The sequence below is a fragment of the Chroicocephalus ridibundus genome, chromosome 8 (assembly GCF_963924245.1).
Source record: "Chroicocephalus ridibundus chromosome 8, bChrRid1.1, whole genome shotgun sequence".
In the NCBI taxonomy this organism is placed as follows: domain Eukaryota; kingdom Metazoa; phylum Chordata; class Aves; order Charadriiformes; family Laridae; genus Chroicocephalus; species Chroicocephalus ridibundus.
Window position 1 is genome coordinate 4,477,529 of NC_086291.1, and position 20,028 is coordinate 4,497,556.

The window sequence follows — 20,028 nt, forward strand, 5'->3', positions numbered from 1 at the left end:
CATACTATTTTACACAGCGCTGTCTTCTGCGTCCCAGCCAGGCTGTGTTATGGTTCATAGGCACAACAATCAAGACACAAGAAAACCACTAAAAGAAAAAAGGTGTAGCATTTGTAGGGGGAAATGAAAAGATAACCCAAATTGAAAGAAGAAATTCAGAAGATTTTCTCCCCTTTCCAGAGATTCTAGAGACTAAATAACCAGAAGATGAAATGGGGAAGAACTCACCACACTGCGTATTCTTTTTTCTTTTTGCATAGACCAATTGTTTTAATTCAGTTTTACCACAGAGGAAAAAAATGCAGAGAGTAAATGAAGAGGAAAATAGGGAAGTCAACATTCTTTGAAGCAACAACATATGGTGACCAGGCATGAGAGATGGAGGTTATAAATCTTTCCTTGATAGAATTACCTAAAGAAGAAATTGCAGCTTCAAGGGGCTTGCGCATTTAAAACCACACAAGAATCTAGCAAATTAACCTGTATGGTTACAAATTTTGCAATAACTTCCATTTCCAATGCTTCTCTGTAAAGGCTCAGCGTACTGAGGATTTCGGTACTAATACAGATGTGGTCAATAGAAAGCATGAAAACCTTGGCTCCACAAATCACTCAAAATAGGAATAAAAATATATGAAAATTAAGAATTAGAATAAAATGCTGCATCCTGAAAACACTCCTGCCGTAGCATAGAAAGGGAAAGGAGACAGGAGGTACGTTGGTGCTTGTTTCTTTGTGAGAAGAAACTTATTTAGGGATACCGAAGGATAGAGGAAAAGCTCTTTAGTGTTCTAGCCGCTATGACCAACTGCTCAAGAGAGTGAAGGGTGAGAATCCTGTTGTCTCATGTACGCTTCTGACTGGGTTCATCACACAGCAATATGTAGGTAAGTAAGCTGTCCTTGCAAAAAACATCCTCCTCTGAAGCAGATACTTCCCCATTTCCAAATCCCAGTGATGGAATGCCACAGGACTAAGCATCAGGATAGTACAGGAGAGTATGAGAGTAACAGCAACCACAACGGCCACAGACTTTACCCCTATGGAAATACCATCTAATTCTAATGCATTTCTTAACTGTTAAGCTAAATAAAGCCTAACTCCAATTACTATATAAGGTTACCATAGAGCTGGGTCTTCCCTAGATGACCCATCTTTTCTTTCCTCTATTGAAAAGTGAAGCCCTGGTAGATTTGGAGGATCTTCTGTGTGTCCAGGTTTTCTGAGTGAAGAGCAGAGTGCTGGAGCCCTGGCCCTGACTTGGCTGCCCCATGCCCAACCCCCACATTGACAGAATGCACAAGCAGGTCAACTCTAGCACTTAATGCATGTTACATCCCCAAAGCATCACATTCGGCATGCAGACACAAGAACAGCCCTGTTCCGTAGGCTCACCAGCTCCTCAGGCATCACTCGCAGTGCACATACTACACAGCACACATCCACATCCTTCCATACGAGATTCCCTGGCAGAAGCCTGGCAGCGCTACTACTGTTGCTCATCGCTAGTGGGTTGTACCTGTCTGTTCAGCAGCCATTCTTTTTGTAAGCAGAGCATGTTAAAACTGGACTAAGATTATCAAGAGTGATTTTGAGGGATCCTGGCTTTGGGTGCTATTGCCAAGCTGTCCTGAAGACGCTCGAGTTTTAGAAAATGGAGAACGGCCAGCCTACGAAAACCAGATAGCTTTTAAGTGTTTTGATTTTGACATTGAGGGGAAATGTCCAAAAATAATTCTGAGAAATGTGACCAGTCACTGGGACAAATACAGTAAAAATTCCCCTTCAAACAACCATAGACATAAGGAAAGAGGTTATTGGTAAAACCCCCACAATCTTCTCCTTTACTATTAGACTGAGCAAACAAACAGCTTTGGAAAGCACAATAATTAAGCACAAACCATCTATTAGAGGACAGGTAATAACCTCTATTATTTGCAAAGACTACAACAATGCTGCACATTTGCAGCAGCACCTCTAAGAACCGTTTGTTTTGGAAGATGTGTTAGAAAAATAAATGTAAAAGGCTATTGAACTGCAATGCTAGATACGCGTTTACGCCTTCCCACCCCCAAAAAGACATTTATTCCGTTTCTTGTTTCTTGATCCCATGAAGCTGAATTCCTTTTAAAATATTTTTACAAAATCTAACGTATTTGCTGCATGATACAACTGATATTGTCGTAGGTGGCACCTCTTTAATGACAACCCCAACGCACACTAAGCCAAAACACTTAGCGGGTGGTTCTTTCACACTGCAGAGATGGTGTGTGACATCCCGGATAGGATTCAGGGCCTCACCTGGCTCCCAGTGATCACCACAGGCAGTATGACGGAAAGAAACATGCTACGAATGCCCAGGGGGATGTATAATAGCGGTAGCTTCCAAACTACTTTCCCCTTTTCTGTTTCAGAGATATGCCAGGGAAGCTCATGGGCTTGACCCAGTAACTCAGTGAACCAAAAGGAAACTCTCCCGCTGACCAGCAAAGCCCTTGGAACCAGACCTTACACAAACGGCTGCTGAAGCACTCAAAAAGGCAGATGCTGCGTCTGGGAAACCAGACTCCTTATGCGTGGCTGAGGCACTGGACTGCACTTTGTATTTATTCTTTTTCTTTATGTACTGGTGTTAACTTACTTGATTCAAGCAGAAATGGGAAGGGAGCATAAGGAGCCACTGGAAGTCCAGCTCCCAGCAGCCACAGGTAAGCTCTTAGAAGAAGTTTACTCCAGGAAGACCCACAGAACTTGTACCGTGCTTATGGCAAGCCAAAAACCATTCCCATAACCAAAGACGCAGGTACATCCTGACATATCGCAAGAGTAAAAGAGCAAACACTTTTTAAATTAAAAAGTCTGAGACGTGACTGGTTCAAAGGATCTAGTTTCACTGAAAAAGATTTCTGAAGGAGCAAGCTATGTAAACTGACATGTATGTATGTACGTATAAAATACACTTATCTGTTCTGACATTACTGGATACGCTTATGAAATATTTTGATACTAAAAGGCAGGGATAAAAACTAAGTGTAAATGAATATACTAAAATTATACAAAGAAACACTAGAGAAAATTTCGCAGCATTAGATTTTCCTAAGGTTATGAAGACAGACTTAATGAAATCAGTTTTGAGATGCATGGTTATTGCATAATAGGGCAAAACATCTTAAACTTGGAGTGAAATACCTGTGTACTTAAAGGCAGAAGATTAGCAGAAGAGTAGGAATTAAATAAAAAGTCCAGTCACCAAAAGCTTCTACTGAAATTACATTTATCAAAACAAGTTCTCTTTACAAGCACTGGAATTATTAAATAGAGATATCTATTGTACTCTATACTTCTTGCAATGGGATTAATTTTAATGGGAAAATTCTTATTAAAGGAAACTGCTCTTCCTGCTAACCACACTGTAGAATATTCACAATTGGAAGTTTCACATTTGGAGAAACGCCAAACACGGCCCAGTTCCTCAGCTTATGTTGAGCTGTTTATTGGTTCCAGCGGAACCGCATCGATTTTACTAGGCTGAGAAGCTGACCTCCCTATTCGTAAAGGACATTCAGGTATGTTTTTGTGCAAAATTTCAACTACAAATACCTGTGCCTGATGTGTCCTGGTTTGAGGTAAAACAGAACCAACTTTCTGTTCAGTAATTTTATTTCTTAGCCAGGCCTCTTCTAACTCTCTGAAATTACCAGCATGTTGTGTCTGAAGCGGTTCGTTCAGAGTGAGAAGACAGTTTGTGCCAAGGAATGGTATGCAGCAAGGCTCTTGCTTATCCTTATCGCTATAACAACCAAGGTCAGCTAATTTCGTTATTTGCCCCGTTAGAGGGTGGGAAGCGGAGGGGCGCAGAGGGGTCCCACCTGCGGGGAGGAGCGGACAGGACGGGTGACCCAAAATTGACCAACTGGGGTATTCCATCCCATCTGCCCCACGCTCAGTCTAAAAGCTGAGGGATCAATGGGTCAGCTCTCTTCCTTCAATGGCTGACATCCGAGGAGGACCCTGCCTGTTCATCTGCCTTTGATCCTGATCCGTGTGTTCCTGACTCCGACTCTGGAACCTGGTTCCCCGCCGTCGCTGAGTCCAGCCCGGGACTTCCCCAGTGCCTACCGGTGACATCATCCTGGGAGCTTAATACGGTTTTGCGTATACTGTATCTATTTCATTATTTTCCTTTTTATCTTATTATTAATATTTTATTAAAGTAGTTTAGTTTCTTCTAAACTCGTAAATCTCTCTTTATCTCTCCCCCTCCTCTCCGTGCACGAGAGGCTGGGGGCGAGCATCCGTTGCCGGCCATTGGCCAATTTGGCCAAAACCATGACATGATGTTATAAAGAAAAATCCATCTAGAGACCATCTTGATGAATAATTTTGTCCAACCGGATGCAGCATGAGGAGAGGACATGCCTTATACTGGTGGAATTGCCAGATGGGAAAACAGGTATGATTTGGGGCACGGAGACCCTTCTCCAGATTTCTTTTATACTGCTGTTGTTTACATAAAAGCACCTAAGTCATGCTTTGGCCGATCCACTGGACATAAAAGCCTCACTACTACTTTTACAACTGTTAATGGATTGAAAGAACATGATTAAACAAGAAGTTCCATCCTCATTATTAACTCTGCATTCACTGTGGGCAAGACAAGAGGTATAGGTGTGTCATTTTTTACTGCATAAATAGTGCTGTGTTGTTTCTTATGTTTAACATTCCTGAGTATGAAGGAAGGAAAGTAAGACAAATATAACTGGGATGAAAGTGTGACCTTCTCGCAGGATCAGAGCCTTGCCAAATTCCCGTTTTTGTCTCCAGAATTACATGGCCTAACTTCATAGGCAGCAGCTTCTACCTGCATGTCCCTACAGTCAAAAGACAAAGGAACCTTCAATACACCTAAATAACATACAGAGTTAAAAAGAGGGTGGAGAGAAAGCAATGCCGCCTCTTCTCCAGCTGTACAGAATGTACAAACTTTTCCACTTGAATTAAAGTCTGCGCACGGTGCCAAATGTCAAAGTGTAAAATGCATTAAAACTGAAAAAAAATAAAATAAAAAAATCAGGCACTGCATACCTGTATAGATGCAAAATCCCCAGAAGCACAAGCTCCAAGAATAGCAGCACCCACCAAAACAGACTCCACTTCTTTGGACAGGACAACAGGCTTGCCTATACAAGAAAAAGCCATGCCTCTGTTAGGAAGAATATAGCAGTACTGCACTAGCGGCACAATAAATAATTAAAGCCAAAAGAAAGACAAAGAACAAAGGAATCAAAAAGGACTTGCAAACCATGTTCACAACTCCATTCAGCGCTACAGCCTACTGTAGACTAATGTAAATCTCTCTGCTCTGTTGTTCCAGGCTCCAAGAAAAATGCAGAATTTAAATAAAACAAGTTCAACAAAATAGTAACGCAGAACATAAAGCATACAAAGAACAACCCCCCAGATCTTTGACTCTATTTATCTCAAAGGGCTCGGTATAGACCTGTTACCCACACCCTCCAAACCCACGTGCCTATTAAAAGTTGACCTCGAGGGGAAAACAGGGTGGTACCCTTTTTGTTTCTTCTGCAACAAACAAACAAAAAAGATTGTTTGTGTTTGTTTTTTAAATATATAGCCAACAAAGCCAGTCTGGTTTTGCTGGAAGACATGAAAATATAACTAGTAAACTTTCACAAGCTATGTATGAAATAAGAAGAGAAATCTTGTCTTCCAAATTGTGCAAGATACTCGAAAACAAGATTAGAACACTGGAAAAACAAACTAACAAACTCAATATATAGTCTGAAGTAGAATTAAAAATTATTGTTTCATCACCCATGGGTATTACCATGAACATACTTTCCCTCGGTTCGCACAGAGTTTTCTAAGACCTGTATCACTAGTGTAGAAACAGCAGGAAAAGGACTAATATACAAATGAAAATCAGCCTGCTTTCTTAATTCTCCTTAAAAACATAAAACAATAGCAAAAGTTTAAATACTTTTCTAGCTGTACTTTAGATGCTTATCCTCACTAAGCCAAAAAATTTGATATTCCTACAGTATTAAGAAATGTGTCTAAATTTCCATTACTGAGATAATTTCATCCAATGAATGATGATGCAAACACAGTGGTGGGAGGGCGGCTTCCTTCTGTGAATAGCCTCAATGATATTATGCCCCCAAAAACGCTGCTCCCGAGAGCCAACTGTAAGATCAGAAGGAGCTGAAATTTGGAGGAAGCTCTAAAGCGAGCCATGAACAAGCCCTACAGAGAAAAAGGCAAATCCACACTTTTCAAAATGAGAAATAAAATTATTTATATATGAAACCATTATTGATACAAAGCAAATTCACCTTGCACCCCAGGCATCCAGCTACATTATGCTAAGTTTGGACTGTTCCACCAGCATAATGCTCCTCACAACCACTTTTCAGTGAGTGACACAAAGCTGCCGCAGTGGTCTTTATGCCATTTTTTCCTACATTTAGCACAGGCAGAGTGACAGGGAGCCAGTGAGACCTTGTTGCTTGATTACTGGAATGACTAGCAGCGAACTAGCATAATTACAGCATGCCTTAAATTGCTCTGACCAAACAAATCCACCTTAAAAACATTAGTGTAGGATCAGTCACCTGAGCATTCCTCCGGTTCAGATGGACCACAGCTCAGGACTTGGGTCAACTTGGAATAGAAAATCTAAAAATCAAGTTTACAGCTACACGGCTGCGTGCCAGGCGCTGAAGCAGTAAGCAATTTTCAGCGTGCTCTAAAATTTACTGCAGATTTCCCGCATCATCAGAATGAATACAGAATTCTTACCAGGCAAACAAAAAGATCAAGATACTTTTTAAGTGGCCTGCGAAATTATCTATTGGATGTCTGCATGGCTGAGTCATGGGCATTTGCAGCTAACAATAATATATTCAGATTTTTTTCTTTTCGGGAAAGAATGGGGGATTGATCCTGGAATGCGAGTTATTTTATCTGATAGGCTCTAATGAGTTCAACATAACCAAGAGCATTTCAGTGAGATGAACTCTGACATCCCTTGTCAGTCACTGATTTTACAAATGGGGGAGAACTCCAGACTGCAAAAAGGCCTTTTTGTACGGAATTGTACTTGGCCATTAGTTACAGTCAAAGAACTTCTGATTACATTTTAATCAGAATACCTTTTCACGGATCTTTTCTTTTACACATCACGAACCAGCACCCCAACTCTACACGTAGCTGAAATTCACCTAAAACATCTGAGTTATACAAGGGAAGGCACCGACTTGTCAACATCATTTTTCACAAACAGAAAGTGTCACTTGGACTACAATGTACTCAGTGAATTTTAAGGTCAATAGGCATTATGCTTTTTGCTTCTCCATTGCTGTTTTCATCTCAGGTAAATACATAAAGCATGTTTTCATCTTCCCTCCTGCAACAAGGTTATGAAGTGTGGTGTGATGTTAGGGCAAGTCAGATCTCCAGACCAAATGCCCCAAATCTGAGCCTTAAACTGTATTCATGAGAGCTCAACTGGTCTTAATTTGAAATATACCCAAAACACACATCATTCAAAGTTGCTCTGAAGTCCTTTACACTAAATTTTGTTATTTTTTCCACATTTTTTAAAGTGTATTCAACTGACTCACAGGTGTGCTAAGATGTCCAATGCCCACAGGCTTAAGGGAGACCAAAAATACTGTGCAAGCCTGAGCCCTCCTCTTGTAGTGAACTACATACCCAGGACCTTCCCCCCACCGGGAATTCTACAAAACCAAATGGAACACCATGCAGGAGCAAGAACCCAGCAATTGTCCCCTAAGCCATATTATGACACAGCCATGGAAGCAATTCAGAATCGAATTGTTCTACATAATGGATCCAATGTCCAGCATGAGCAGGCAGTGTCAGAAGTCCAACAGAATTCAAATAGGATGAAGTTAATAGAGGTTTTAATAAAACACATCAAACGGTCACAAAATGTACTGGCCACTATCCTTGCCTAACTAACTTCTTGTAATCTGACCGAATAGAATCATTTCTAGAGAACGCTTGAAAAGTTTTTAAAAATCTGAGAGTGAGAAACATCTCTGACATGCAGTTTATACATATTGGTTTTAAAAATTCCATACAAAGTTTTTATATTTATTCTATCGGCAAGTCTAAGAGCCACAGATTACAAATCATGCTGGAGGTTTCTCCAGAAGTCTGTTTTCTAACAATATGACATATGGAGCTTTGTTTGCATCGCATCTCTGCGGTATTCAAATGCCTTTAAATTTCAGGAAATCCAGTCTTGCAGGAAGTAACATTTCATTACACGCATTTTGGCCAACCAGCAAAATCCAGTTCTATATAAAGAAAGTATTTATTTTTCCAAAGACAAAGTATTTAGCCACCTATAATAAAGGACCTTACACTCCTTTCCCCATGCTTCCTCGTAACTTACCAGTAATGTCAGCGTGCATCTGCACAAAGAGAGGGTTCTTGCTCAGCCCACCGCACAGAAACAGCGTGTTGATACGATGCCCTGCAGCCTCCATAGCTTCCAAAATATGTCTTGTCCCTAACTTCAAAAAGGGGGGAAAAAACAACGACAACAACAAAAACCACATGAGCACAGGAGAGCAGCCACAGGAACAGATCTTAAAGCACAATTTGCTAAAACAGAATGATACTGCTAAAAAGAATGATACGAACTGGCCCTACCAGTAACTTGCGGGCTGGGAACAGACCTGCAGGCGTACGGCCACTGCTTAGCTTCCAGCCGGTACCAAGCATTGAAATTAAGAACTACAAAAATCAAACAGATGGCACAAAGAATTGGGAAGTACATGGACGCCGCATATTGCAATAAACATCCTGGGGCTGGCTGAAGAAGCAAGAACGTACCAGTATAGGATAACACAGGGAAATGGGGCTTACAGGGAAGTACCCATAAGGCTGAAGACCGGGATTACGAGAAGACACAGAAATGGGCACCAGGAAAAATTGGGAAAAACTGACGGTGGTGATAAGCAGCTGTTTATGACCAAGCACAGCAGAGTACGGAAAACATTTCCAGATCCAGAACTAAAACCTACATGGCAAAGATATCCCCACCAAAACCATCTATTCACTTTGTATAACAGCATCTGAAATCACCCTCAGTCAAGAGATTTCAATTCTGAAGCCAAATAGCAAAACAGAACAAAAAATGGAGCAAATAAACCCCTGTATTTTCTGTCTTTTCAGCAAAAAGGAAAACCTGAAGAATTTTGTATTGGCTTAACTATTTCTCTTGGCCTTTGCCCTGTGCAAAATAAAATGTTCCGTTTCATGCCTGGATTAATTGAAACATCTAAAATGTAGGCATATTTTTAAACTTTTCAGTTACAGTCTCCATTCTGAGAAACTCAAATTAGAAGAGCGCGGTGTTCCGCTTCACGAATGATGAAAGCAAATGCTTTGCATTATAAAAAAAAAATAATCTTTTCTCTTTTTGTTTGCTTTGCTCGCCTCCAACTACTCACTGAAGTCAACTTTCTCCCTCTTTCCTCTTGCAAGAACATTTTCCATTTCTTGGACAAAATATTTGTCCAAAAATAATTCCCAGCTCTTTATAATACCTTGGAAGTTAATTTTGAAGCTCAGACTTGACAAAAAGCCAAATTCAAGCCAAAATTTTGCACTAGCTGACTCTTTATAGGTCGATTTCCCAGAAAATCTGGGATCTGGTCAAAGTTTTCACAAACTGTCGTTTAAGTTTTATTTATGCCATGCTGTAAGTTCATTAAGAGGTCTGCGGCCTGCAATAAACCCCTCTTCAAATAAAAGCTACTGAAAATTGAAGGTAGCAGAGTTTCATCAGACAGGAGACGTTCCCTGTGAGTGACTGGCACCACGCTGGACAGGCCTTCAAACATATTTTGGTTTTTCAGGCAAGCGATTATGAGGAACTTTAGCAGCCGCAACACCAGATGACTAAATCCATCGCTTCCCTATTGACACAGCGGGCTAATTTCCAAATCACACAGCCACAATTTTAATTATGGAAAAATAAACTGCTCTAAAAAGAGTCTGTCTCCTCAGAACGGGCTTGACGGCCACAATTATATCTCTGATCATGTTCTCATCCGTCTAACTGTTGCACCGCAGTTTGCAATGAATAGTTAAAAGGATATTCTCTTTCACTACTTCTGAAATTCAAATTTATTAACAACTTCTCTCACAACATACACACGTCAAAGACCCTGAGAAAGAACATGCTGTGAAAATTATTTTGTGTTTACCTGCCTGGAAAATTGTATTCACATAGCAATTTAAATTAAAGCCAGACCTATTTCACTATGGGTGGGGGGGAACTAATTTAATCCTGGATTGGAGAAAATGCAAATTGAGGGGCTTCAAATGCAAATTTTACATAAAAAGAAAAAAGGGTCTCCTGCTGAAAAGAAAACTAGAGATTAACATTCTGTGGGCAGGCCTACACTTTTTACAAGATTTTTACTTGTGTTTAAAGTCTATCTTGCACCCATTGAAGACAGCGAATGGTACCGGATTGGGGCTGTCCTGAGCAAGAACTGTTTCCTTCAACAAAAGTGAAGCTAAAATTGTGAGTGACAGAGTATGGGAGGAAAATTAAATTTCCTAAGTATCACATTAGCAGTTAGGAAATATATTGAGTCAAACCCAAGTCTACTCTGTCTACTTTTTAGTTACTGTTTCAAGAAAAATGAATTTCCACTAACTTACAATGAAAACTACAGTATGCCCTTTTTATATTAAATCTCATGATCAGTGCAATTAGCTACCAAAAAGATTATGCTACCAAAAAGATGCTGAATTTAGTGTTCAACACAGTATTTGCGTCTTACGATAAAATTTGAGTTGTATCATATAATGAGATAATAGGTGACTTTCCCAGGATTTCCAGCAGCGAACGTTTCCACTTCGTTAGCACGATATAATAATGGAGCACCTGTTTGATACTGGAAAGTTTCTTTCAGGGGGCGGTATCAGGTGCTGGCATTGTTTAAACTCTCCTCGACATCCCTATTGAAATGGTGGGATTATACTGAAGCATCAGGTATACCCAAGATACATTCATCTTAAAATGGATCAAAACTCCCAACAATGAATTCCAGGCTGGGGTTAAGTTCTCGTTATTTGCTGAAGAGGGAGGGTTAACGCATAAGATGTACAATTCACAGTAAATTTACAGCAGCCGCCCACCCTCTACATCCCAGATGGCTGACCCAGCCTAGCAAAAAGTTGTTGTTTAACCAGTAGAGAGGAGTTTGGGAGTTTTCCAACTGAACAGAGTTTTGTCAGGAAAACTCCCCAATTCATCAAACTTAATGTTTTCCAAAAATACCTCAGTTCAACAATTTAAAAAAAAAAAAAAAAAAATCACAAAAAGGATGTCAAAGGTATGCTGATTTCAGTCACCAAACGCCTGGGGATAGCACGCCCCATTGAAAATACCCTGAACCGGGGTTTCAAAACAATTTCTTTGACCCAGGTTTTCACCTCAAAATAGAATTTCTTGTGAACTGGAAATCCTGGGTTCCAGAGAAAATCAGGGCAGGAACAAAAGTATTCCGATAAAATTACCCATGTCTGCATATTAGCAAACATCGAGGACGTTTTCCTAAAGACGGTCCCTCTGTCTGCTTTTACAGAAATAGAGCCACGGGCTGGAAATGCTCCGCACGAGGCAACGGCTCTCCTTGCAGCAGGGAAAGCGAGGGAGGAATAAGATCTGGTCTGTTCGGACCGTAGCGTTATGAACTGAATCACAGACGCACTCCAACTCGCTGTGGTACACAGTTCTGACTCATCTAACAGGCAAGCGGGGGAAATCCGTGGACTTAGGAACAATCTGAAGCTGAGGCATTTTAGGGGAGCACAAGTTCCTTCATACAGTTGCCAAAGCTTTTTTTTTTCCACTCTCTCAGCTTCCCTCTAGACAGCCCATGATGTTAACGCTGCCCCATATAGTATCAGCCTCTTTCCTCACATCTGCTCTAGAGGCAAAAGCTCCATTTACAGAATCACCATACGGAGCAAACTTTTTAGGGGAACATTTTCTCCACAGTCTGACGATGATCCTAGAGTAGGGAACAGTCACCAACATGGATAAACAGTATCTTGTTCCTTTAAGGAGTCCATTAAGGGAATTCATCTATTATTAGATATCTGTTTAGCAGAAGGGAATGATCAGTCTGCCACAGAACACGAGACAACTCATTTATTCTTTTATGCACTTAAAATGGCTTACAGCAATGGCTTGAATCGTAGCCAAGTAGATAAGGGCAAGTTCATCCAGACCCCGAGACAATGTTAGTCCGACAACCTGTGCAAAGATCAAAAAGAAAACATACAAATCCAGCCAAAGTAAAACGCTATTATTTTCTATGCTTTCTTGTTGTAACAAGTTTTAAGTGCTAATTCTAAGCCCTGCTTTTGTGAGCCGTACACATAATGTTATGTTAAACATGTTATTCCTGATCTGGGGAAGAACCGCATAAATTGTTCTTGCCCTTGCAAAGAAATAAAGAACAAACAGCACATTGTATGGGATTAGAGATAGATTAACTCTGACAGTTTTATGTTATGACTCAGATATTGCTCGTGAATATATTTAATGTAATAATATGAAAATGCTATTACATAAAAATAACTTTTTAAAAGCATTTCTCCCCCTCCCTTCCAAGCACCGTAACACTGAAACACAATTAATAATTAAAGACTATATCTTAACCTCCTTTACTCTCGCATAAATCAATACTGCACTGTAGTTACTCTGGATTAATATCAGCGTAGGCAAGACCTGAATGCAGCCATAATTGCGGCAGAAAAAATGTGTTTCTATTACCAGTATTTGCATACAGCCATCACGCCAAGGAAATTCTGATTCTGCTGCAGCATATAATTCTTTCATAAAATAATACAGGTATTATTAGGACCCCAAAATATATAAGACATCTATTTCTTTTTAATGTTTCCCTCATTTGTGATTTAATGTGTTGCAGCGCTTACGCCTACCCTCTGCTATCTCAGCCTCAAATACAGCAGATCTGGGGGCTGGGGAGTAGCCTGAGATGCTCACTTCAAGGACAATATGCAATTTCAAAGTACATTTTTGCATTAATCACCAAGTATTTTGATACCATCAAATTATACCCTTATATTCTTCTGTTGTGGTTCTGCACAGTAACATCCTGGCTTGTGACCTAGCCAATCTACCACCACCACGTTCAGTGGAGAGAAACATCCAAACGTTTAAAGAGGGGCTGAAAATCTCCCCAGCAGAGGTTCTCGGGTGAGCTTCCAAACGCTGCTCTTTCTGCCCCCGGATTGCAATGCTCTGAAAATTTCTTCGTCCAGATCATAATATTTCAATCCCTTTAAGTTTCAAAAGTAGCAATTTTAAAACCACAAGCCAGAATTGGATCAGATTTAGCTTTGAACTGAGATGTATGAAGCACCATGGTTGCATATTTCCAATCATGAGAGCATCTATGCCCACTTTTAACAACAAGCACAGGAGCTTTTCAGTTTCTGTTGAAATCTACTACCCAAAAATCTAATACAGCACATTTACTGAACATTTATCTGTTTAAACCAAGCAACCTCTCCTCAGAATATTTCATTCCTTTCCCAGATAGGCATACCCAAATTTGTGTTGAAAATCACTGCAAAAGAAATGCAAAATTGGGCAGACAGGTGAGTTAACAACAGCAAACGCTGCCAGTCAGTGCTCCAAAAGGCGATTCCTAAAAAAGATACTGGGACACACATAACACTCCTCATATTTTTAGACAAGAAACGTGGTTGTAGTCATATCTCAACTACAACAATCTCTGGTTTTCTACTGAAACATTAGCACACTTCGAAATGCAGCAAGAAACCCAAATCCTATGGGACAGTTTAAATAGCTAAGGAGGAGTACGCTCAAAATTGAAAAAAAGCTCCTTCCAAGCTTTTTTTATTTTTTTTTTTTTTTTTTACCCTGTATTGACCTTTTTGCAAAGACAGGCTGTTTCTTACCATGCCCTTTAGTGTCAGATCTGTTAAGGGAGATCTGTTACCATGGAAATCTGGCCAAACATGTAAATCAACAGTGAGGAAACCCACAGGCAAAGATTTCTTAATCAGATCCAGGTGACTGTTCAAGTATGTATATATACTGTGAGCACTAGAAGAAAAACAAGTTGGAAAAAGAGTGGGGGAGGTTATTCATCAAACGTAAAACATTTGTACTACCATCAAATGCAGAAAACCCATCAAAGAATGCCAAATCCCAAATTTAACACAACGAGGGAGAAAGGCAAAAGCAACTTCTTGCCAAGCCCGTGCACCGCAGGCTGCGGACAGTGGGGATGTCCATCTGTGCGGCCCTTCAACAGGCACCCGAATTCCTCGGTTTCGTGGGATGAGGGGAGATAGCGGCAGTTTGTGATCTCCAGTTTGTACGTTGTCTCCTACTGGTCCCTAGAGGAGCCAGAGCTGTTTGACATTTTGGGGGCTGATGCTGCTTGTCTCTACCAGAAAGGTGCTGCCACTGTGGACGAGAAAGCTAGAGAAAAGCAAGCTGAGAAAGAGGAACAAGGAGGATTCCAGACAGAAATGCAAACCAAATTCCTTTACAAATGTTTAAAATTTTCTCTGATTAATCAATAGCACTGGACTTACAGCTTTCCTTTTTTAAACCATAATTATTTCAGTGTGTGTTATGATTAAAATACAGCACTAAGGGTGGAGGAGAGAAAGCAAGTGGCTGCTATTTTAGGGAGGAGCCGAACATGGGCCTAAATATGATGGTATCTAAGTTGCGATACTACACCCAACTCCACACTATCCAACGGATTTTTTCCTGGACAAGGAGTAATTTTAGGACTAACATTGAATTCTTCAGTGCTTTGGCTTGCAATGACTCTAGTGACATTCCATTTCAAAAATGTTGCAATTATGCTCAGAATATTTTTTCAAACACCCATAGTATCATAAACAGATTCATATATATTTTTCAACTCCTCGGAAATCTCCAAGTGGGGCATTTAATTCTAGACATGTGGGTCAATAATAGCATCTAACCCTAATTACAATTGATTAGTCATTGTCTCATCCACTGTAGACCCAAACAGCGATATTCATTTAGCCTCTACATGTATATTCAATCATGCACTAATGAGATCCCTAAGGGAATTTGGCATATGCTTTACTAGTTTGACTTCTGACCTGCTAGCAGCTGTATATTTATACTTTGCATTCAACCATTCAGCTGCATGTTTTTTCAATTATACCTTACCATGTGTATGCTATCAGAGGATATCATTCAAAATGAAGTACACTTGGAAGACATTAAAATAACTAATTCACATCATTATTCACGTACTTTAAAATGTACTTTATGTGTCTTCCTGGACCTGAATTATGATAATTTTGAGGTCACAATCATTTTTTCCCGCTTGTTGTAAAAGTGGCCCTGTTTTCTACATCCCTAAAGACTGCACTATAAGCAGTACATGCTAAGGACAAAGTCATTTTATTTCCAGTCTAAATCACGGCTTGACTGTTGGGAAGGAAAAGAAAGGAAAGCTTCACTCAACCACAGACCTACCAGACAGCCCAGCTTCTATCTGATCTCCATCCTGCTTGATGACTCTCGCAAGGATTAGCCATTCGCGCAGCTCTGACACAACACAAGGACTGCGCAAAAGAGGCTGAAGTTCAGCCAAATGTGCTTAAGACACACATAACCTGGGAATTACACTTTTTTTTCCACACCTTTTTACCTTTTTTTTTTCCCCCCTCTACATATAGATATGGGTTCAAGGCACTACATTTGGACTGAGTGACTGGCAAAATCCTTCAAGCACTTGCCAGTTCCAGTTTCTGCCATGTTTGTGTTATATGTAACATTACACCATCAGCTCTCTGGTGCTTTTTCTGTTCAGGAGATACCTTCTAGGAGAAGGTATCAGTAGCAGCTGGATCTGACTTGCAGAGTTGAGCACAAGCTGTTGCTATTAAAAAGGAACTATGTTAAAAGTAGAGAATAAGAAATCACTGCAAGTTTGCCCAGGGTTACATTCATATCTGGGACATAACTTCAGAAAGCAACAAGAGGCTGGTATTTAATCTGTTCAGGAATCCTGGAAGATGCCAGGAGGTATCTTTCAGGAAAAAAATCTAAACATTCTAGATTTCTAAATCTAAAAAAAAGGGCCCTAAAACATCCAGAGGTACAGAGAACTGCCCAATGTGATTATCATATTCTGCTTGAAAGATCCCAGAATTGCTGATAGATACTGTGTGCGTAACTTTTTTTTCAGGAGACAGCTCTTTAGATGGGGAAATGTCATCGAGAAGCATAGGAAAAGGAAATTCTGTCCTAAAACAAAGCACTTCACAAAGTGCCAAAGGGCATATAATCTTTGCTGTCAAATAGTTAGATACTTTTTTTCCCTCAGAAGATTAGAAACTGTGATTCTAGGAAGCACAAGTATTTAAACTTCAAAGCACAAATGATCACATTTTTCTTCTTTTTTTACTTTCCTACTCCAGCCTACCTATACAGGATTTAACGTATTAATGACGGCTAGATGTCAGACCTACACAAAACAGACTGAAGAGCAAAAGTGCTACATACACAGCAACTTCTGCAGCTCACTGAATTGCATGAAAAAATCCAAGTTTTGTTGCTCACAGAGTATGCCAATTTGTCAGACCAAATGCAAAATTTACAGCTGTCCAGAAAATCCTCATGTAATTCAACCCTCTCCACTTCCAGTAAAAGAAGGGAGAAGAGAACATAGGAATAGTACTGGGAGGGTTGCACAAGACTGGTCTTCAGCGCGAGTGGTCAGCGGGAGCTGGTTTCTGGCAAGTCTGTCTAAGCCACTCGCGCCCTAACAAGTTACCACAAATTACTAGAACGGTGATAAATGCAGCTTGCAAACTCTGCTCCTGGGACAGGCAAAGGGACAGCAGTCTGCACAGTGAAGTTTCTGGGCTCAGCTGCTCGGCAGGCAGTTTGCCATTGCCGGACCTACTTCCTAGCAGCGCTGGGAGCCTGGGAGAAAGGAAAGACAGGCTTAGGAAGGCAGAAGTAGGTGATAGGCAGCAGCAAGTAAGAGGCAGAGATTTGTGACCTCAGGTGTTGTTTTTTAATGATCTAGACGTGCATGGGCTTTTTGTCTCTGCAAAACCAGCCTAACTCTTCACAGTGTCGCACCTAGCACAGGGAAGTGAAGGTAATATGCAATTGCACACCTAAGTATGGAATTCTCATTTTGTTTTCTTTCAATGACAATTTGCAATGGCTGAACAGATACAAATTCCTACACCCTCACAGAGAATATACTAAAGATAATAAACCAGATTCTCTGAAATATTCTGCTGTGATTTCCAGGCAAATAATTTATCAACATCACCAACAATCCCCCAAAACGAGACACTGTGTTCTTATTAAATATATGACTTAATGTAAGTAAACACATAATCCAAAGTTTGGGCCCACACTGTTCATTAAAAAAATGCCTTGCACTTGTATAGCTGCTGCCACTAGTCCCTGCGATAAGGCTGAAGCTTGTGCTCCACATGTAGAAAGAAATGAAGAAATCAGGAGAAAAATTCATTTCAAATTGCAAAGTTCATGGGTTTTTTTGTTCAAATTAAATTTTTTAAACTTAACGAATATTTGAGAAGGACTGGGGGAAAGGGGATAGGGGGAATTAATAAGAGACTTGTTTACTACATTTATAGCTATGCAAGCATTTCATTAGGATAGTAATATCTGGAAAGCATTAGAAAAATACCATGGAGCAAATTAACTTTATAAATTATCATCATCCTTTTTATAAGATATCATAACCCTTTTTACCAATGGTATCCTCCACAGTTTTACTAACTGCAGGAGACTCAAATCCAAAGTTATGACACCATACACTCAGATAACGTGGAGTTCTATTCCCAATATTCTGTATTTAGTGTCACATCACAATCCAAGGTTTTTGCACTATGAAATTAGTCGTCGTCAGTCAGTTCAGTATCAGACCTACTATAGGCAAGCAGACGACTCTATACTTATTTTTCCAACAACAACAAAAAAGGGTTATCCTGGTATTACAGACTAAACTAACTGTTTGTCTTATGCTTGTGCTTCATATGGGGGCACCGGAAAAATGGCCTGGAAGCCAAAATTTTGGAAAAAAACCCCAGATCAATCCTTATTCCAAACATACACTGATGCATTTGTTTCCATTTTTTAAAGAACAAAGAGAATTCTAGGAAGCACGAATCTACTTCATCTTGAATGAAGTCCAATACATTTCTGGAAATGCTGGTCAAGTTCTTAACAAACAAGTAAGGCATCGGGCACTACAAAGCATGGAAGGGTCATCCAGAGACAGCAGGTAGCTTTACCTCCCCAGGGAAGCCTGAAAATAACTACAGAACTGCTTGTGCTTAATGCATCTACCAGGACTGACCCTTGCCTTTTAGACCAGAGTGATAAACTGGAGATAAAATGCCAAGTTTGCTATTTTTTTCTTTAATCTAAGGAGGAAAAATAAATTAAAAGAGAATCAAATTTTCATCCAATGTGCCTAACTGTCCAGCTAGGATCTCTCTGGGAGTGACATGAACCATCTTAAAAGGAATCCAAGCCAAAATAGCTTGAGAAAGTCCAGATCCGACTGAAGTATCTGGACTGTCTTCATCCACTTCTAAAGCAGACCAAACTAAAATTCCACATCACACACAGCCTCCTGCTGAAGGAATGCCGGAGCTACCTCCAATTCACTCCTACATCTTAGGTTTTGTCTGAAAATTCATCCTGGCTTTCTCTGTTCTATTCGCGCTGCCATGCAGGAGTTTCTCATACAGTGGTTATACCTTCCTTTAGATGACTGTTCTGAAAATATTGAATAATATATTCCTAATTAAGCTATATCTCATGCTTGGAGTTCAACAGTGTCAGCTACAAATTAAAACACATATTTAGCCCAACGCATAAAGGTCTGCTGAACAGGGCTGATGCTATGGTATCAAGAAATACCCCCAGCTGGATATAAAAGAAGTTGAAAAGCAGAAAGTTAATATCACCACTCAGATACGCCAAAGGTATCTGAGGGGAGTTTAAAGCTTTCATCTTTGAGCAATCACCTGGCAAGCCCTTGTAAATACTTCCAACCCACTATCAGACTGTTAATTCCCCTGTTTCAGAATGAGGATAGAGCAGCGCCGTTCTGCACTGCTGGGAATACAGTGTAGCATCAATTTGTAAGGCAGGTATGTGATAAAGGAATAAGAAGAGTGACCTGGCTGCAGCTTTTGACTGTAATTCCGGGAAGGCGACGTGGCCTCGGACCACATGATCTATCTGAAAAAGAGGAAAGCAACATTTTTGGAATGATTACATCTTAAACATTAGGTCTCAGAAAAGCGTAATGCAGTGTCATTACTTTAAAAAGACAAGAGAGCTACTAAATTACTCATGAGGTGTTAAGTCCTAGTCCTAGTGAAGCCAATGGCAAAACTCCCACTGACATTACTGGATTCAGGATTTGGCTTTAAAACAGGAAGAAAAAACAACCAATGCTGCATCGAAAAATAGGCAAAATGCTAAGCACGCAGCTCCTCAGTCAGAAGAGGAAGCTGAAAGGATGACTTTTTTCCTGTCCAACACCATCTGAGAGCATGTCCTCTAGTCTCTCCCCTTCTCTTGCATGCACACCCTCATTGGAATTCTACCAGGAGCATCTTCTTGGCCCAAATCCCTACATCTTTCTACATAACACTGTTAAAATAAAATACAAGGTGTGTTGTCATCCTGATAGATGCTCCATATCTTCATTGCAGGAAACAATATGTATACCCTGACAAGCAATTATTGCTATAAAAAAAGATCAATATAGGCTCTGTCTATACTCAATTTATAAATCATCTGGTCCTTTCACTTCACAGCGACTACCATCATTCACCAAACAAAGTATCAGGTAGAATAACATGGGATTTTAAGACAATAATTCAGCAGGTTTT

General features: G+C 40.2%; 1 protein-coding gene across 11 annotated transcripts in view; it reads right to left on the reverse strand.

The window, feature by feature from the left end:
* FGGY (FGGY carbohydrate kinase domain containing) overlaps positions 1-20,028 on the reverse strand; it is a 327,607-nt gene that overhangs the window by 24,820 nt on the left and 282,759 nt on the right. For all 11 annotated transcript variants that reach the window (XM_063344960.1, XM_063344959.1, XM_063344961.1 and 8 more), the window contains 5 exons: positions 19,308-19,369; positions 14,032-14,179; positions 12,260-12,334; positions 8,447-8,567; positions 5,086-5,180 (listed from right to left, as the gene is read on the reverse strand). In XM_063344960.1, coding sequence (XP_063201030.1) covers positions 5,086-5,180; positions 8,447-8,567; positions 12,260-12,334; positions 14,032-14,179; positions 19,308-19,369 — 501 coding nt within the window. The remainder of the gene's footprint in view (positions 1-5,085; positions 5,181-8,446; positions 8,568-12,259; positions 12,335-14,031; positions 14,180-19,307; positions 19,370-20,028) is intronic.